This window comes from Telmatherina bonti (genome assembly GCF_933228915.1).
Source record: "Telmatherina bonti genome assembly, chromosome: 4".
NCBI classification, from domain to species: domain Eukaryota; kingdom Metazoa; phylum Chordata; class Actinopteri; order Atheriniformes; family Telmatherinidae; genus Telmatherina; species Telmatherina bonti.
In genome coordinates, this window is record NC_136622.1 from 25,999,635 (window position 1) to 26,019,430 (window position 19,796).

Sequence of the window (19,796 nt, forward strand, 5' to 3'; positions counted from 1 at the left end):
AGGAGGTGAACATCTATGAATGTGTGTGTGTATGTGTGTAAGACATAATAAGAGAGGGACAGGAAATGGCAGTACATGCTGAACAAGAATGTGCTGGAAGAACAAAAGTAAAAAAGAAAATATGTGTGTATGAGAGTAGCAATGTGTTAATATGTTGCTAAATAGAAGATGTGAGAGAAGGGCATTTTGTGGTAGAAAAAAAATGAGGAAAACATCGAGTTGAGATGTTTAGACAACAGTAAGTGACAACTGCACACGAGCTCCAAGTGTATTCGTTTTTCCATCTATTGTCTGTTTAGTCTCAACAAGTATCGATACCATGTCCTCCGTCTACAAAGTTTATGTTTGTTGTCCCTTTAAACTATAGTACGTCTGAAACCTACTGTGCAGACAGAGACAATGGCTTCTGTGTGAGTGTTTGTCAAGGAAAACAAATGACTGCTCTGTGTGTGCTGGCTTGTATGTGTGTTTGTGGGTAATGTGTGAACCCGTGCACTCAGGGAGAGCAGTTGCAGGCGTAGCTAGGAGAACTCAGAGGTTATTTGAGCTCATTAGACAGCTGCCTGCACTCCTGAGTCCTTCCCTTCTCTTCTCTTCTCTTCTCTTCTCTTCTCTTCTCTTCTCTTCTCTTCTCTTCTCTCCTTTCTCATTTCTCATTTCTCTTCTCCTGCTTGGTTACCACTTTCAGTGTTGCCAGCGAGGAGCAACAGTTGCAGACAGCTGGGAGCGACTCACACCCTGACATTAGCTGAACAGCTGTTTTATCCCTGTGGCCTGTGCCTGAGAACTGGGGTTTAGATTTGACACAATGGACCTGCATTGTTTCATACCAAGACAATGCGTGCGATTGCTGGAACGCTTTGAGCAGCAGTGTGCCGTCCACGTCCCTGCTAGCGAAGCAAAGCTAAATATATTTACACAATGTAATTTGTTGACACAGTTAACACCAGAAGAGGAAAGTTGGCTGCTTCATATTTCATTTAACTGGGAGTTTTGCCTAAATATGGTGTTGCCTTGGATATGTTTGTTTGCATTGTAGCCTGCTGTACCATATGTGTGCCCAGTCGTTTTGCATTCTGAAAAGAAGCCTCTAGTAGTAACTTAGATAAGTGAATCTTATTCCTATAACAACCAGATCATATCTTTCTCAGGAGCATAATTCAGTAATTATGTTTTATTTTGCTAAACTTTTATTTTCTAAGACAAGAATGAGAAACCAGGCTCAATTTTATTCTCAGCACAAGAGCTTAACTGCCTCACCTCTCCAGCTGCTACCCAGACAGTTAACAGAGGAAAGCTCTGTTGCCTGGAGAATATTAATACATTCATATCTATGCACAGACACCACACTTACACACCCTGGTAACGCTTCTGTGTAATTGTTTGTGCAACAGTGTGTGTTTTCATGTGTATGTTTACATCTTGTGTCATGAACTCTTCAGAAAAATGAAAAGCAGCCAGCAATGCCGCACTGCTTTTTACTCTATCCTAATTAATATGGATCTATAGTAAGAGATGATGTATAAGTTATTAGAATGTGTTTATGTTTGTGCTTCTGAATAAGAAACAAGTCGAATAAAAACAAGAAAGAAAATAAAAGTCATGGTTATGGTAGGCTCATCTTCAGGTGCCAGCATCAACATATAAAGATCTCTTTAGGTTGAAGATTGGTCTTTACCAACATGATCTACTCTGTCTGGGCTGTGGACAAAAAATGTACTTATCAGATTAAAAATGTTAACATTTTAAAAAAAAAAATAACACAATAAAAAACCCAGAATAATCAAGATCGCACAGAGTTCTGATCCAGCGTAGGATTTGTACAAGGCTCGAATGCATCCTTTGCCTGTTTCTCAGTGACTTTGTGGAAGAACAGTTGACAAAAACTATGTCTTGTTAAAGTGAAAACAAGAGCACAACTGTATTTCACCTCCCAACAAACTACCTGAAGTACTTTATGTAGTTTCTTCTCTTGCATTATGTAGTTTATGCTCTTGCTTTGTGACCCCACCAGATCAGGTGCAGAAGAGTTGAGAGCATACTGTATGTAAAGATGTATCATTCTGTAGAGCAGAGCTACCTGCAGCACTGTCATTCAGTATTATGAATGGTCAGAGTCTCCCGCCTCCTTCTCCTTTGTCACCTTCTCCCACATGCATACACTCCTGTACATTCTCCTTTATTCTTATCCCCTTCACCCAAGTAGTAGTGCAAAAACAAAATGGATTTGGGAAGTCTTAATTGTAGGGGAGAAAAGAGTGGTAACGAGCTGGAGGAATCATGGAGGAAGATTGGGAATTGTGTAGGCAGAGAAAGGCAAAGAAGCTGAAAAAGCTCGTCATGGGGTGAGAAAGAAGGAAGGCAGAGTGAAAGGTGGAGGAGGGGAGCAGTAGAGAGAGCTGAGGCACTCGGTCTGCAGTCTGCTGTGTCAGAGGTTCAGCCAGGCTCCAGCGATTTATATCCATTGCCCTCTCTACATTTACACACCGATACAAACTCTGGCAAAGATTAAAGAATCACCACTCTTCAAAGATTTTTATCAATTTATTGAGTTAAAAATGGTATACTGTCATTAATAAGATGTCAAATAAAACTGTTTATTTAGACAACCAAACATTCTCGTTTTGTGAAATATACCTTAACCATTACATTACTATTGCGATGGACTGGCGAGCTGTCCAGGGTGTACCCTGCCTTTCACCCAAAGACTGCTGGGATAGGCTCCAGCTTCCCCGTGACCCTTAAACAAACTTATGGTGTGTTCAGACCAAACGCGTTTTGAGCGTCGAGAGCGGCAGGTTTCCATGTAAAGTCTATGTGGAGGTTCAAGGGGGCGTCGAGCTTTCTCGCATTGTGTTCTGGGCATTGGCGTTCCGCACGGAACGCGCCAAAAATTTAAGAAGTTTTTTAAGATCATCAAAAGCCAGAGATGGGCAAAGTTGAACTTTTACCGCTTAACGCGAGGCGTCAACCAATCAGAGCGATCAGCTCGCAGCTCCTGGAGGATTTCTGTGGTGAACCCAGACACGGGCCTGAGATGCCATTACTCCGTGCAATATTTAGGATAACCATTCCTTGCCAAAAAGCTGAATGTTACTGATTTGGCAACGTAGCAGGATGCGTTGCCTAGCAACGCTTTGTTTTGGGAAGGGGGGGGCCGGCTCTCTGCTGAGTGCGGCTCTTGTTGCATTAACAGTGACTATCACTGCCCTACGACAACGTTCTCTAGCTTTGTTTATTAAATAAAACCATGCCATTGCTCTACTGAATCCGCCATCATTCAGACTGACTGGAAGAAAAGCGCCGCCTTTCCCCCCCTCTTTTCCGCCACGTTTGTTGCTCGTTCCAGACAAGCGGCAAACGCGGCAGGAGCGTTGTGGGCGTCAGGCACAAAAGTGGCAGTTTAGTGACCAGCATCAAGCGTTCAGCGTTTTGAGCGTTTTTGACGTCCAAAACACGTTTGGTCTGAACACACTGTAAGAGGATAATGAATACATGAATGCATTACATTACTATTAATTTGAATACTTTTACAGATCAACCAGAGAAATGTGATTTTTGCTATTTATTCCAAACTGATACATGAAAAGTGAGTGCAGGAGTTTTGTAACTTTAGAGCTTAAACTGCTCCCTCTTGGTTAAAATGCATCAGTGATCAGACTGATCACTGATGCATTTTCACCAAGGAATATGTAACTTGAGCAGCTGAGAGGCCAGTATAGAAAATGGGTGGATGTAAATTCAGCTTATTTTTGTGTTTAATTGATCGGTAACACTGTATGGAAAATTTTAACCCAATTTCCCTTTAAACAACATTTTTTTAAACTGACAACACATCTTTGAAGCCAACCTCCTAAAATGTTTCTTGGTCTGTATTATTAAATAATGTAATTATGATACACTTGCATAGACTCATTAGCCTATAAAATTTGCCTTATTATTTTTTACTCATGTAAAATTTCCAAATGTGTGAAGAGATGACTTAAATTTGATTTTCTATTATTTATCACACAGGACAGTTCACATATAGTAAATCTTGTACAAATTTTATGAATTGTATAAGTATGGAAGTGTGGTTTTCTGGTCCACAAAGAACATATATGTGAATAGAAATCAGAACAATAGAAGGCCCAGATAGATAGAAGGCCCAGAAGTTTATGAAAACTTTGCTATTAAAATCCAAATGCCTTGAATATAGAGTGTTAGCAATGGTATATTTCTAAACGTAGATGTGGTTTTTATTCTTGTTTTGGCAGGTCTACTGTGTGATGATCCAGTAGAGGGGAAGAGGAAAGGTCGCCCTAAAGCTGAAGTGCAGGAATTGAGAAGTATTCCTGTGAGTATTTCTCTTCAAAATGAGTGAACACTTAAAATGGGTTTCATTACTCACAGTAGGCAGGTCCCCGTGAATATGCTTATAATACAGTAGGACATAGGAGTAAAACTTGCATGCATTCGCCTCTCTCTTCGTCCCTCCTGGGCAGGCCCATATGATAGTACAATGGAAGGAAGAGTTTAAGCGCCGCTCCAGAGTTAAATGTCCATGTTCTGGCTGTTGGTTAGAGTTTCCCAGCATCTATGGCGTCAAGTACCACTATCAACGCTGCCAAGGGGTGAGTCACTAGCCTCTGGTCTTACCTGCTATGTGGCTGTTTCTACTTTTATGCGCCAATTTAAAGAGGATGAAAAGTGAAGTACTTTAGAAACCCCTTCAGTGTACAAGCATTGTAGTTCAAACAGAATCCAGACAAAGCAGCCATTAGTCTTCCTTTTTTAAAAACCTATGATTAGTTAACTGGAGGATTTTTAGTAATAGCAACTCACTATTATCAAACACTGTGTGGGGAATCAGTTTACTTGAGCTTCTCTCTTCTTATGTCTGTATTCAGGCCACTGTAGCTGAGAAGCTGAGTCATGGCTGTCCTTATTGCGAGGCAGTGTTTGCCACAAAGGTGCGCCTGCAGAAGCACAAGCTGTGGAACCATCCAGACAGAGTTAATAAGGAAGCCAAGGAAGAGCAGCATAAGCTTCAAAAGAGTCTCGTCAAGTCCAACAGCAAGAAAAGGTGACGAAGATTTAGAGCTCAAAGTACCACCCCCTCTGATCACCAATGTTAATGCTGGAACTGATCTCTTTGTTTATCCATTTAGGCCCATGGAGAACAGCCCCCCCTCTCCAGTGTTCTTCAAAGTGAAAAAAACCCATGAGATATCCACACCCTCTCAGAATGGAGAGCTGGCCCACCAGAGGAGTGAGCGGAAACAGCACATCCACAGCCAGACTTCACAGCAGATTCACCAGTCCCAGCCAACACAGACGCAGTCACAATCCCAAAGCACATCATCTGATGCAGGAGGAAGTGAAAGTGAGGGTGGCAGTCTTCCCCCTTCATTCCCTGATGAAGACCCAGAGCGAATGAAGCACAGTAAGAGCAGCGCAGCGTTTGTTAATGGACTTCATATTCTTGTTAAATGCTTCCACTAAAAAATCTACTTAGCTGTTGTTTTATCATCCTATAGGAAAGCATTCATCTGCAGGACTGCTTGTTTTTCCACTGGAAGCATATAATGACCACTCTTTCCTTTGTTTTTCTCTCGAGCTAGGACGGAAGCAGAAAACTCCTAAGAAATTCACTGGAGAACAGCCCTCCATATCTGGAACATTCGGATTGAAAGGTAAACATCTGCATCTGAGAGCAAATAATTTATGAAAGAAATTTAAAAAGAATGTTATAAAGAAGATGTTTGTTTTTATGTTCAGGCTGATGCAGGAGCAATTACAGCAGACCTCAGGAATCCTGCGATGATTTACTTAATAATAGCATTTAAAGGGGGTAGACTACAATATCATTACAGGTTTATGCATAGGGTTGTGCTGTGATATCTAGGTTTATTCCAAAAGAAACTGTATTGTATAGTTAGCTATGGATCCGATGTGAACATTCCCTAGTTTTGCTGATCAGTGGAGCTAGTCTTTTATTGCTACAAAGGTGGAAACTTTGAATTTGACTTCTTTCTAGCAATATGAATCAGTGATTCACACAGCAAAACATATCACAAACACACAGCTTTGCTGACCTCTTTCTCTCTCATTCTTATGCTGAAAATGTTCAGTGACTCATGCTGCATAATCATTTGTTACTATCAAAAACTAAACAATTTATCTGCAGTGTGCAGGGCTTGATGCTCTTTGCTGCTATCTTTTAGTCAGAATTCCCTTTTTATTTTAATGTTTTCACTATTTCACTTGTCAGGTTTCTATTTTCTGTTTCTTCTACAAAATTGTCCTACAGCACATTCCAGCACATATGTCCATCTCTGCTTCCATTTCTCTGTCTCCACTTAACCTTAAATTCATGTAGTGGGAGTATTAATCACTGTCCATAGTTGGATCTTTAGGCATGTCTGCATGTGTTGCAGGTATGACTAAAGTGGAGGAGAAGCTGAAGGCGGTTCGTGGGAAGAGATCAGAGGGCAGTGGGTCCAGTGAGGAGCCTCAGAGAAGACCTATATCCAGTCAGTCCTTCAAGAAGGAGTCTGCCACAACAAGTTCTGGTGAACATCTATCCATCCATCTAGTCATCTATTTTCTATAACTCTTTATTCCAATTCACATAAGGGGTCTGTGACAGGATACACTGTGAGCAGATCACTAGACTATCACAGAGCCGACACTGAAAGTCAAACAACTTCTCATGCACTCACTCACTCACTCACTCAAAGGGTAAATGTAAAAACACACTGAAACTAATATGCATGGTTTTATAATGTGGGAGAATGTTGAAATAGATAGAGAAGATTAGAGAACCTGCAGACACTACACAGAAAGGCCCCTACTGAGGTTCAAACCACAAACTTTCTTGGTGAACATCTAACTTAGACCTTTATTTGAGTCAGGGCTACCTAAACTTTTTGCTTCCAAGGGCCATAATGAAAATGTCCCAGTGATCTGCAGGCTTAACACAGTGACACAAGAGAAGACCCTTGTCTGAGATGGACACAACAATACGGACAGACACTCTTTAACAAAATCCCCAGTTGAAAATGATCATCCAATCTTGGCAGTGAGAACAGAAATGTCATGCTGTCCCGGAGAGCTGAGGGCTGTGTGAGGGCCCTTTGCCTGCTTGATTTCTTCTTTTGTGCCTCTCCTGGTTACTTAAAAATATTACATGTTTCGTGTTGTAGTAGTGAGACACATTGTGCTGCTTTGTACAGCCACAGACTGATTGCAAATCAGAGAGGCTGTCTTAGAATTGATATCTGTGGAAAAAATGTATTTCTTCCCATGCTGACGGGTCTCTTGTCTGTGTGCCACTGTTCATGGCATGTGCAAAGACTCATGGAGGGTCTTCCCAAATTATTAAAACTTTTACAAAATTGAGGGAAATATTGAGTCTAATTCAGAAATTAAAAAAGCACATTGTGAAATGAGGCGATTTTGTTATAACACTGCATTCAGTTTATAAAGGCCTTTAATTTTTCAAGTTGATGATGATTGATGAAGTCTCAGAAAATTAATGCTATGGCAGGTCTTCCAAGTGTGATGCCAGATGTAAGGAGCTGGCAGGCCACTTTGGCGCCTATTTTGGGCACCCCTGATTTGAATAATGGTTTTCTAGAATGTTCCTCTTCACAGATTTCTTAATGAAACTGACCAGAAATTCAGTTTTACTGATCTTTCAGTCATGAAAAATGTGGAACACCATTATGTGTGCCCTGGAACTTCTTTTTAATAACTTGGCTATGTTCCATCCTTTGTGCAGTCATATCCTATAAAAAGCATTTTAAACGTGGTTTTGTTTTTCTCACTATACATGCTGTAATCATTCAGACAAAAGGTAAATTAGTATCTAATTATTTGCTCGCACTCTACTCCCAAAGCTCTTCATTTCTATACATTGTCCTTTCTGATGTTGTCTATTATTAGCAACAAGCTCATGTGTCATTAGCACTTTGTTTATCAGCTACTGAATCTTAAACAATATCTACAGCAGAAAACCTCTTCACTTACACATCTAATGGACAGTGTTTTTTGTTTTGTTTTTTACAAATTGTAATTTCTTTTCCACTATTTTGTCTGACTTACTTGCCGTACTCATCGGTTCAGTGCGCAGCAGAGAGCTCCTTCTTTGATGTTTCTGAAATGCTGAACATTTAGTAGATTAACTAACATTGCAACAACTTTTGCAGTTTATTGACATTTAGTTTGTCCAGAGGAACAGACATACAGGATAATAATCACAATTTTATAAAGCAGATGCTAGCAATGAATTCTCATGTTTAGTTGGTGCATCCAAGGCTTTTTTTTCTGTTGTGATGATAAATAATAATCAAGTTTGAAAAATGATCTTTTGATTCACAAATAATGGTATTTATTATGGGATGTGTCACTCAGGTGTTGTTCCTGACACTCAGTGGCAGAGATCAATCTCAGAGCGAGGTGAAGTGGTGTGTCCAACCTGCTCCATTGTCACACGGAAAACAATCCACGGCCTCAAGAAACACATGGAGATCTGCCAAAAGGTCAGTGGGGGGATACAACTGTCTTATCATTCTGGGAATTGTTTGGACATTGTGTCACCTTCTCTGTCCCTGTCAGACCAGTTATTACCATATCCTTAAAGATGAGTCTGGCTGCTGAAAGTCTAAATTAAACAGTACATTGTTTACAATAAGTTGTCATTTATGAATTGCTGAATCCTGTGTTTGTGCAGTGCAGTTGGATAGATGTCTTAAAAATGTGCTGTTATAGTTTGAATTGTTATGTTGGGTATCCCCTGTGAGATCCATGGGATTTCTTGCCCTTGAACAGTAATGTAATATAAATTGACATAATATTGCAAAATACTGAATGGGTTCAGGCTCATAACCTTTCTGCATGAGCTGTTTGTTACTTCATTCACACATTTAAAAAGCACTCTGAGAGCACAGACCTCCACCATTTGAACCAATGTTATGCTTTCCACCATATGGTAAAGTCTCACATTCATTTTATATGTATACACTATTAGATTCCGAGATACATTGATGATTAAACCATGCTATTTGTTGCATTTTTATTTAAAAAAAAAAAAAAAAATCATAATAATCCTTCCAGTAGTTTTTGCGTATAAGTTGCTAAAATGCAATCATAGAGACAAAATAACAGATAAAATGGGAAAAATATAACCTCTGCTACAGGTATTTAAACTGAGAAACTCATACATTGTGTAAATCATATCTAAAAAAGGACATGAAAGCATTTCACATTTTAAGCAGTTTTCAGTGTTAATCATTGTTACTGACATGAAAGCTTATACCAGTTGAAACAAACTGTTCATTTCTGTGTAATTTGTTTTGAAAGCTTTTTCTTGAGGTCGGTTGTTGTCATAGACAAAGTAGAGGTCAACCATAGAAAAAGGATATCCAGCTCCAATAAATTGGGCTTTTCCAGTGGCTGAACAGGTCCAATGGCTTTGTAGCCTGGTCCTTAGAGAGATGTGTTACAAAGCCATCATAATGGCTCCTCAGCCCAGTGGCCTGACTCTATTAACGTGGCGGCCAGCTATTAAGCAATGACAGAATTACCACTTTACTGGTCACTCACCATCATTGCACCTCTGACTCCAAACCAATCCTGAGACAAGAATGAAAATCTAGCACTATTGTACCAAACCTTTTTCAGTTTCTGTAAGAGTCTTAATGTGTCTTTTGTGCTTTATTTGAACCAGAATTGTTGCACTAAATAGCAAGCCATAAGGTCATACAGTAGATAAAGCATTTCTATATCAATGGATCCAATAAAGAGCAATTTCAGAAAGTGTATTGAATTTCTTTCGTTGTGAAATGTAATTTGATCTTCCGTTTCGCCTTTAACCCCTGCAGCTCCAGGACGCTCTGAAGTGCCAGCAGTGCCACAAACAGTTTAGGTCCAAGGCGGGCCTCAATTACCACACGATGGCGGAACACAGCACCAAGGTATACCTGCACTCATGTGTTTTTATGGCTTCTTCAGCTCTGACCATTAAAGCAGTTCTCCGTTCCTCCATTTCAACCCAGATAAAAAGGCTTAGTGTGTCTGGCGGGCTTTTGTTTCATGATTGTCCCAAACGTCATCTTTGAAAGGTCTAGATATTATGCCTATTGCTTGTGGTTTTACACTCCTGTCTGGACATGTCTTTTGTCCTCTGCATGAATGATCTGTTCTGTATTTATTATTAGCTATTTTTACCTTTTAAAGATTTGATCTATATGTTTGAAAGAGATCATATATTTGAAATATTTAAGACATTGAAGTTGATGTGCTTGTGGTGCTTTCTACTTCTGCGTTAACATTGACAGCAGAAAGCTTCATTAAGATATTATCATCTCTCTCCTACATTAGAGCAATGTTACCACATTGAAGTTTGCTGAATAATTCAACAGTGCCAGTTTCTAAAGGTATTATTAAATATTAATGAATCTACAGTCAGTAAACTGTGTGACTTGTATCATGTTTATTTGTGTTTTTGTTTGGGCACATACGATTATAATGAATGATTTACAGTAAGGGTGTTCACGTGCTTGTAAATGTTTGAGGTGTAAAGTGTTGGCCAGCTTTGAAATGATGATAGATTACTGTGCCGTCCGTGTCAGCTAAGTTAATCTGTTTAATACTGCCATTTGTCTTCAGACTGGACCTCTTCAGCCCTGACCTTGCTGGCAGGTTTCCAGTCGCCCAGCACAAAATACATCAGAGCGTTAAGTGTGTGTTAAAAGGAAAATGCTTCAAGGTTTCAGTTGACTGTCTCCCTCATCAAACAGCAAAACGTTTTTCTAACATTTTGTTTATCAGTTTAGACGATAGAAATGGCATTAGACATGGAAAGCCGTTGTTGTGTTGGTTCAGTAAGTGCTGTGTGTGTACGATCATATTGTAATGAAGTAGCTGCTGACCAAAAAAACACATCATTTTCTAGGTTTAACTGGTTACAGTCTTTTTACAAAATAGACATTTATAACTCAAAAACCATGGCATGTTGTGTCACAGAGTCTTGGTGAACCAGCCACAACCTGGTGTCTGGTATCCGCAACTTTCCATTTTCAAGTAAAACTCTTCAAAACTCATTTTTTATTTCAACTGAAATGGTTTTAGTGTGACTTTTTTTTTGGGGGGGGGGGGGTGTATCCATTCTTCCATAAAAGTGGGTCAACCTTCTTGAACCTCCATCTCCCATTGTACTACCATATGTCAGAAATATACTGTCTCTTGATCTGGTTTCCTTGTTTTCTTGCAGCCATAGAATTTCTCACAGATGGAGAGTTAGGTATTAAGTATCCACACTGTTTTAAGGCCTTGTTTCTGATTTGCTGAATTCAGTGCCAAGTTTGCACATTTTATTCTGATCCTGCTTTCAGAGGTGTTATATTTGTGCTGATGTTGCTGAAAAGTAGAAGAGTACAACATCACCTTTGAGTCTGTTTAATCCCGCTCAGTTGTCTTTTATAGTAACATCATGACATGACTAACTGGTAAACCAATTAGTATTCACCTTAAAACCCTTTTTTTCCTCTTAAATGCCATCATTCTTATTAACTTGTACGTACTTCTCTGTTTCCCAGACAGCTATTTAAGTTTTTCAGTATTAAGCAACTGTATATGAGAAGTACTGCTGATGATTATTGATAAGATATTTGATTAGTCAGAGTATTTCTACCATCAACAACACTATTGAGCCATTGTGTTCTCTAAGTGTTCACCTGTCTCAGCTGTCTCCCAGTGCAATGTGGGGAAAAAAGTGTGACAAAAAACAGCAGGATGATAGAGAGGTTGACCTTAATCTCACTACACTGATAGTTCTGCTTATTCTCTCATTCTGTTTCTCTAATGCTTGCTATTCTCTTGCTGAGTGAGGAATTAATAATACATGCTGATGCAGTTTCATGGTTTCTTTCCCTGTCGCTGTAAATCACAGGCTAAGTTGGTATCTGTTATCTTGCCTGCGGCAAGCACTATTGTACTTCTTCTCCCTACCTTTACAGATAGCAACAACAGAGTCACATGTCATTCATCTCTGTGTGATACTCCACTGAGATCCCTCAATAAGTCCAGGCTCTCCCTGGTGCCGTGCATCTCTTCCTCCTCGCTGGCAGCCCTACCATCTGTTGTTCTGGTCTTGGCTGTGTTGGAGACCAGCTGACACTCAAGCGAAAACATGAGTTTGACATTTGTCATAAGCATGCCTGGAGTAACAGCCTCACCATGTAATCATTTAATGAATGATCCTAGCACAGTGTGAACACCAGAGATAGAAAACACAGTTTTGTTTTCTCCTTTTTTTTGGGAGGGGTATTTTGTTTGACACCCTCATGTAATGGTGTTGTTTGTTCCTCCTCAGCCCTCAGGGAGTGAAGGCCAGACGGGCAACGAGCACGAAGACAGAGAAAGGCTTCGCCGAGTGCTCAAACAGATGGGACGAATCAAGTGTCCAAGTGAGGTATGCACTACTTCTTTCTTTCCATGTCTTTTTTATTTTGTTCTCTTTGCCTGTCCCTGATTCTGTGTCACTCCAGCTTTCCTATGCTTTCTTTCCCATTTTTCTCAACTCTTCTTTCCTGTCTTTCATGCTACATTTATCTCTCTCCTCATCTACCAGTGTTGATTCAGTTTCTCCCTGTTCCTTGGGCTCCTATTCTATGTCTGCCTAATTTTACCTCAGTCTCTCCCTTTTTTTTTTTTAATGTCATGTTCTTGATGTGTTGCCCAAAACCACATCAACACTGTTGTCATTACTCACACCAAACTGCAACAGGCAGAGAGGGAAAGAGGAAGAGGTGTGGAAAATAGACACTGTACCATGACATTTAAGTGCCAAAAAAGGAGCATCTTCTTCCTGTTTTCCGTGTCTTTTAAACATGAATCACAAAATACTGAGCAAATACATGAATGTTATGCCAAAAAATTGACTCTGTTGCACTGACCAGGTTTCTGGTCTAATGTACTGTCTCATTCTGTCTCCTTTCTCTTATTTTTCTCTGGTGTCACAAAAATCACACAAACATTTCTGTTCAAACATATATATGCAGGGCTGTTCAGCGCACTTTTCCAGTCTGATGGGCTACCAGTATCACCAGCAGCGTTGCGGAAGAGACTTGTCTGATGATGAGAAGACTGTGTTTCTGTGCCAGCACTGTGGAAAGACGTACCGCTCCAAAACGGGTCGAGACTACCATGTACGCACTGAACACCCCCCAACAAACACCACCACTATAACAGCCACAGCAACCAGTGACAGCAAGGACAACATGACCGACACCAACAACAATACTGGAAAACAGAGGGTAGGTTTATCATTGGAGACGATAGTAATAGTATGAAAAGATTTTCTATTAATAAGAAAATTTTAATTGGTTTTCATTTTTCTGAAATTTCTCTTAAAAATGCTTCTCTCGGTCTCTCCAGATGGTCTCAGCAGAGTTTACATCTGGAGGTAAGAAGAAGGAGCAGAGTCAGCCTGACAGGAAGGACTGGCAAGAGAAAACTCCATCTAGCCATCCTAAAGAGAAGGACAGGGAAAAGGACGGGGAGCGAGACAAGGAAAAAGCAACACAATCTGCAAGCCAGGGGGACGACTTCGAAAGAACCCCCAGTGGGAGAGTCAGGCGGCGATCCGCTCAGGTGGCAGTATTTCACCTACAGGAGATAGCAGAAGACGAACTGGCCAAAGACTGGGGCACCAAGCGACGCATTAAGGATGACCTGGTCCCTGACAGCAAGAGGGTAAGAGATGTACAGTAAACATGGGTGGTCTCATGTGGAGGTAGAGGTATTTAATAGTGTAAGAATACAGAACCATGAACAGGGTTTCACAGTGGCCTAAGTGTTTTTAAACCTAAAAAGTAAGTGTCATTGCAGTGCATATAAAAGCATTGTTTTTCGTACAGTTAAACTACACTCGTCCTGGCCTACCCAACTTCAGCCCAGAGCTGCTCGAGTCCTGGAAGAACCAAGTCAAGGAGAAGGGCTTCATCTGCTGCATGAACGCAGTAAGAGCATTTACAGGCTTGAAAAAGTGTGATAAAGAGTGGTTGGGCTTCTTGTGTTGCAGCTCTGAAGCTTGGGAACAATATTCCTATCTCACTTAGCTTTCTGAGATGTCGTCAAGGTTAAACCAAAAACTCCTATTTTTCAAAGCCTTTGGGTGTTCTCAGTCTTAAAGTTTTCTTAAAAATTATTTTTACTGTATTGGTTATTTACTGATATTTAATTAGTCTTTTTTCTTTGGTTCTGAAAATTGTTCAATGCTTTGGTCAACTTCAGCTGTTTTTTTTTTATGTGCTGCATAAATAAATTTGATTTATTACAATGTTTAAAACAAAGCTATTCTCTATTTTAGATCAAAGCAATTCAGGACTGAACATTTGGAACAATAGTTTATGATAATGTTAAGGATTCTACTTACTTTTGCTTTATTTTTGATGATTTGTTGTTTATCTTTCTTTGATCTAGAACTGTGAAGCGGTCTATTCGAGTGTGTCCGGACTGAAGGCCCACCTCGCCAACTGCAGCCAGGTACAAATCCACATGTGCAGCAAATCCATAAATCTGATTACATTATTCTCAGATAACACAGAATTAAGTTTCCACATTGTCAAGGATTTTTTTTGTGTGTTTTTTGACATGAACGTCATGCATGTAAATTCCTTTGTGTCTGCACATCTGCACATGCTGTGTTCATGGAAAATACAATGATGGAATACCATAGATGACAATATAAACAAATGAGAAAAAGGCAATATTAATGTGAATTGTGATTTGACAGGACTATATGAAGATGTATACACCTTTGTACTTGTCTGTTTGTGTTTTACAGAGTGGTGGTGAAATGGGAAAGTACACCTGTCTGATCTGTCAGAAGGAGTTTAGCTCAGAGAGTGGTGTCAAGTACCACATTAGTAAGACACACTCCCAGGTGGGTCACCCTCAGTGGAAACCATCACAAGTAGCTGTGAAACTACCGTGACATGATTGAAGCTTCTTTCTCTACTTTCTTGTAAAAACTGACATTAATCAGTTGATAATATATTGCAAAAGAAAAACACTGAAAAAAACCTACAAATCTCACCATATGGAGCATTTTATTCAACTGGCGTGACAATTTTACTATCTTACCCTTAATAGTACTTACGTACCTTGTTCATATCTTGTGTTCAGCGTTTTATTTTTATTTTTTCTGTGTTTAACAGCTGTTTTTGGATCATATTATTGTTTGTTTGATTTTCTTTTTCATTTTTTTCAGAACTGGTTCCGTGCAGCTGCCACTCAGGTGGTTTCTAGTAACAAGAGTAAATTGCTTGAGAACAATGGGATAAAAGCTGAGGTGAGGAATGGAGCCACCACTGGTAAGAAGAGGGGTCGTAAACCCAAAGAGCGCCCCCCTGTGGATGAGGCTCTTTTAACAAAAACTGAACCGCTCACTACTTCTCAAAACTCAAGCCCCAGCATGACCCCTCCCTCTGATCCAGCACAGTCCCCAACCTTTATGCCTGACCGAACAGACAGTGATAGTCCAGTCCAGAACAGACAGCCCGCTCCATCTGCCAACAGACGAAACAAACCCAAGAGGCTCTCTTTGTCGGAGTAGCGCTTCTGTTGACCCTGGAGCCACAAAGGATGCTTTCTGTAAACATTGTGCCAGAAAGCTTCAAGACTTTTCTAACTCCAGGATGACTTGGCTCTGAGATGAAATCTACCATTAAGAAGTAAAAGATCTAAAGCGGTCTTCAAGTCTTGGTTTGAGACCCCTGAGTTCATGTGTGCACCTGTTCAAACAATAATCACAACAGTAATGCTTTATTTCTCCATTCCACACGTGTCTCCTTTTTAAGGCACACATTTCAATTTCTGTACTCGCAGGCGGGGCGTCGGTATTCATCAAGGATAAAATCCACACCTTAACATGGGTAGCAATTTTAAAGAGAGGTAATATTCCAAATGAAAGAGAGTAATTTCCTGTTGTGTTTGAGAGGTTTTAAAAAGGAAATTCTATTAGCATGGTGAAGTAATTTAATGATAGCTAGTGTTTTCATGTTTTTTCACAGATATACTGTACGGTGTACATAAACAGTATCTATATCTATATACCTATATAATCAAAGCAATGATGCCATCTGTTATTTTCAAACTCAACTCATCAAGTTGGGTCATAAGCAGTCAGAGTTTTTGCAAAGTGTGCTTTTGTGCAATGTTGTTTGAATTAATATTTTATTTGCTTTTAGTTGAACTTTTTTTCTTTTACTATTCATGTTTCATGTAAGCAAATGTCACATACATAAGCTGCGATGTTGGTCAGTTGCTATTCTTGTTCCACACTTTTTTCCCCCCACATTTTTCGCTTGTGTGATGTTTTTCACATAACAATGAAACGTATCTGCTTTGACAGCCATAATGTTCAAAGATTATTTCAACCGTTCTTTTTCTGATCAGCTGTTTTGATACCCCAATAGCTGATGGTTTCAGTTTTTTCATCTGTAAAATATAACTTGGTTTAAATTATATTTAATATTACATTGATTAATTGATTTAAACATAAAAAATGAAATCTTGAAGCATTCTAAAATGTCTGGCAAAAGTGTAATAGTTATTAGAAGAAGGAATTTTGTGTGAAGCTTGTTGCACCATTACAGCACAATCAAATGATGTGACACTATTTTAAAGGAGGCCATACTTGGGCTATTGCTTTACCTTAAATCTACGCTGAGGAGAGAATAAAGTTACAATCTTTTATAAAGAAGTTGATTTATTAAACAGAAAAAATGCAAGTTAAGATTTACAAAAAAAAATGTATATGAGTAAATTCCTGGAAGCTTAAAGTTATTGCCTTGCACTTTAACCCTTGACCTTCTTGTTCCCCTCTTGTCTCTTTGCACTCCAGGTGTATTCAACTCTACGATGTACAGGAGTGGGAATATTTTAATCTGATGAAAAGTTATAGAAAAACAGCATGGTTAAGTTTTCTGTAAAGTATCTAACACAGTATACTTATGATTCACCCCAGAAAGCCATAACTGGTCTTAGAGAAGTTTTAATTGTCCGCTGTCACTTAATGTTAGATTAGCTTCAGATTTGTAAATTAATTAAACGACTTAAATAATTAAGATGAGAGAATATTTTCACTTTGTTTAAAGTAGATACTTGAATCCACAGTTGTATTAACAAATTGAGCAAATGAAAACTTCATGAATATTTGATCTATATGTGCAGTTTGTGTCCATGAAATAATGACTTGCTTGCATAAAAAAAGGCAGATCATGAATCTATTTTATATTGTACTGTGTGTATTGCCTAGATAGCAATCTGATAGCTTTGTACAAAATTGTGATGTGAGGATATTCCGGTGATGATAAGGGTGCTTTACTTGCCACTTTACCTTAAGGACCTAATACAACTCACTCAAGTCTACTAATCCATCCTGCCATGTTTTCCTAGCTGGCAATTTGTCTGAATTTTGCACCAAAATGTCAAAGTCATCGTTAAAAATCAAGCACTGATGTCAGCCTAACATTTTCAAGAAACATTGGATTCAAAACGAGCATGTGTTCCAGGTGGTTTCACTCCTACGCTGTGACTTTTTTATAATGTAGGGCAAAGATTCAATCTCAATTCCTCCATTACCAATCAGACGATGGAGTTTTTTCAGGTGGGAGTGATTATGCACGTTTCCATTCGCTGAACCTTTTTCTTCTATCGGGGTTCAGCTGACAAAGAGCATAAGTTAGATGAGCACTGATTGGTCGGTGGACCTTTTCATGGAGTTGTCCAGATTTATGTGTGTGTGTGTGTGTGTGTATGACTGGGTGTGTGTGTGTATTATACAATTAGCACCTTTGTAATGACTGGATGTTAGAAATGGTGACACTTTTGTTGAGTGTTATGCTGTGGCACAGAGTCAGTTCATCTGCTGCTTGTTTCTTGTTTCATTGATGACGTCACATTGACTGTGTTTACCTGATGAGCTTTGGTGTTGCAATATGATAGTTTAGCACTGCTTTTAACAGTGGGTATTTTATATTTTATCACACCCTTTACTCTCTGTCTTCCTATGACGTGGAAAACACATATCTATCCCGCAGTGTGAGCTAACTGCAATGTTTAGAAAGTACAGCAATACACCATATTTAGCTGATTTTGTTGGCTTGCTAATATTTTGATATCGATGTCTCTTTTCACAATTGTATGGCTTTTTTTTCCACTCCCTTTTGTTTGTTTGCTTTTAAAATGCTTTTTACACATGAATTCTAAACAAATAAAAATGGGGAAAAAAGATTGAAAAACTTTGTAAACCACAACAAAGGCTTGTAGGCTTGTGTGTTGACATACACTGTTATTTTATCCATTTTGATAACGCACATTAATTGAGCTTTTTTGAGTACATGATGGCAAACATATTGAGAAAGGACTTTATTATTATCTATTGGATATGGAGCAACATGGCGTATGTATGTGTGTTTGTTTCTGTATTAGTGCACTTACTATAACATGAAATAGGCTTGAAATAGGAGTGTTGTTGGAGCTTTCTAGTTGCCTGGACTGTGTGTGGTGTGACTTTTTTACCTGGGAAAACAGGAGGCTCAAGTGTCTTCCCTTTTGTCAGCCATGTTATTTCCAAAAGCAAGGTTAATCCTTAGCAATCCCCTTAGACAGCCTGCTAATTCTACCTTTTTATTTGGACTTTAGTGATTAATTTTGTATGCGGTGTACTTGAAAAGCAGGAAATGGCATCTGGTCCTGTTGTTGGGGCCATCGTGGCAAAACTTTCAGAGTTTTATGAGATAATGTCACAGCTCATGACTGTTTACGATACATGGGTAACAAATGAAATGAGACTAATGATGTATTAAAGATTTCCATATCTGAAATTAAGCTGTGTAGTACCTAACTTTGGAGGTATCAACACCTCCTTTTGTGTCCGAACTGTTACATTTTTTTCTCCCAAACTTGTTGTATTACTTGTGCATTAGTATCCCTTGACTAATTAATAAAAGTTTGTTGACTAAATCTGTGTCATCCATATTAGCAAGTGTCACTCATACTGTAGTTTACAGTGGATGTTATGTCTGGGTAATTTAAAAGTCTCCAGTCTTTAAAAACAACATATCATGAAAAGTTATTTGCTTTCAAAGTTTCAGACGATTTTTTTCAGTGATATGTGTAGTGGTCAAAATGTGCAAACCATACCTTTTTAAATGTTTATTTCAGTTGAGACTGGTGTAGGTGGTTAAGCAGGTTTTGCCACTAATACAGAATGCAAAGTCGGTTTTACTTGGTGGCTTTTTTGGATAGTATACTCTAATCCTATTTGACATGTTACTCAGACGCTTCCTTTTGTATGCGGGATCTATCTCGATGCAAAAACTATAATATTAGCTTATAAATTTATAAGCCAGTTTAGCTGTACTCCCCATATTTGATTGTCAACTTTATGTTTGTCAGCTGCAAGTAAAAAGAGGAAAACATTTAATGAATTCCAATATTCTATAATTTTTATTTTCTTCATTAATTTACTGACTCATAAAACCAGTTACATACGACTCAATGAAATGGGCGTATAGATAAAGGTATTTAAGGTATTGTAATTGGCTTACTTTAGTAAATAGACCATATTGTAGGTCTTTTTGACTTACAGATGAGGCACTTACTGCACAATTTCTCATATTTTTATGCCACTAATTCTCATTTTCTCTTTTCCTCCCCAACTCCATCCTTTCACACTTCTACAGGAATTGACACATTTGGACCAAATGATGCTAACCAGGTAACAACAGAGGCAGCCACAG

The 19,796-nt window shown here is 39.0% G+C and overlaps 1 protein-coding gene across 1 annotated transcript in view; it reads left to right on the forward strand.

Annotated features, from left to right (window-relative positions):
* The window catches only part of znf512b (zinc finger protein 512B), a 32,775-nt gene extending 13,792 nt beyond the window's left edge, over positions 1–18,983 (forward strand). The window contains exons 3-16 of the mRNA XM_079239374.1: positions 4,257–4,336; positions 4,890–5,065; positions 5,151–5,425; positions 5,604–5,675; positions 6,420–6,554; positions 8,398–8,525; positions 9,867–9,959; positions 12,359–12,457; positions 13,047–13,301; positions 13,423–13,740; positions 13,905–14,006; positions 14,470–14,532; positions 14,834–14,932; positions 15,260–18,983. Of these exons, the coding sequence (XP_079095500.1) occupies positions 4,257–4,336; positions 4,890–5,065; positions 5,151–5,425; positions 5,604–5,675; positions 6,420–6,554; positions 8,398–8,525; positions 9,867–9,959; positions 12,359–12,457; positions 13,047–13,301; positions 13,423–13,740; positions 13,905–14,006; positions 14,470–14,532; positions 14,834–14,932; positions 15,260–15,604 (2,240 nt within the window). The 3' untranslated portion in view covers positions 15,605–18,983. The remainder of the gene's footprint in view (positions 1–4,256; positions 4,337–4,889; positions 5,066–5,150; positions 5,426–5,603; positions 5,676–6,419; positions 6,555–8,397; positions 8,526–9,866; positions 9,960–12,358; positions 12,458–13,046; positions 13,302–13,422; positions 13,741–13,904; positions 14,007–14,469; positions 14,533–14,833; positions 14,933–15,259) is intronic.
* The last annotated feature ends 813 nt before the right edge of the window (positions 18,984–19,796 follow it).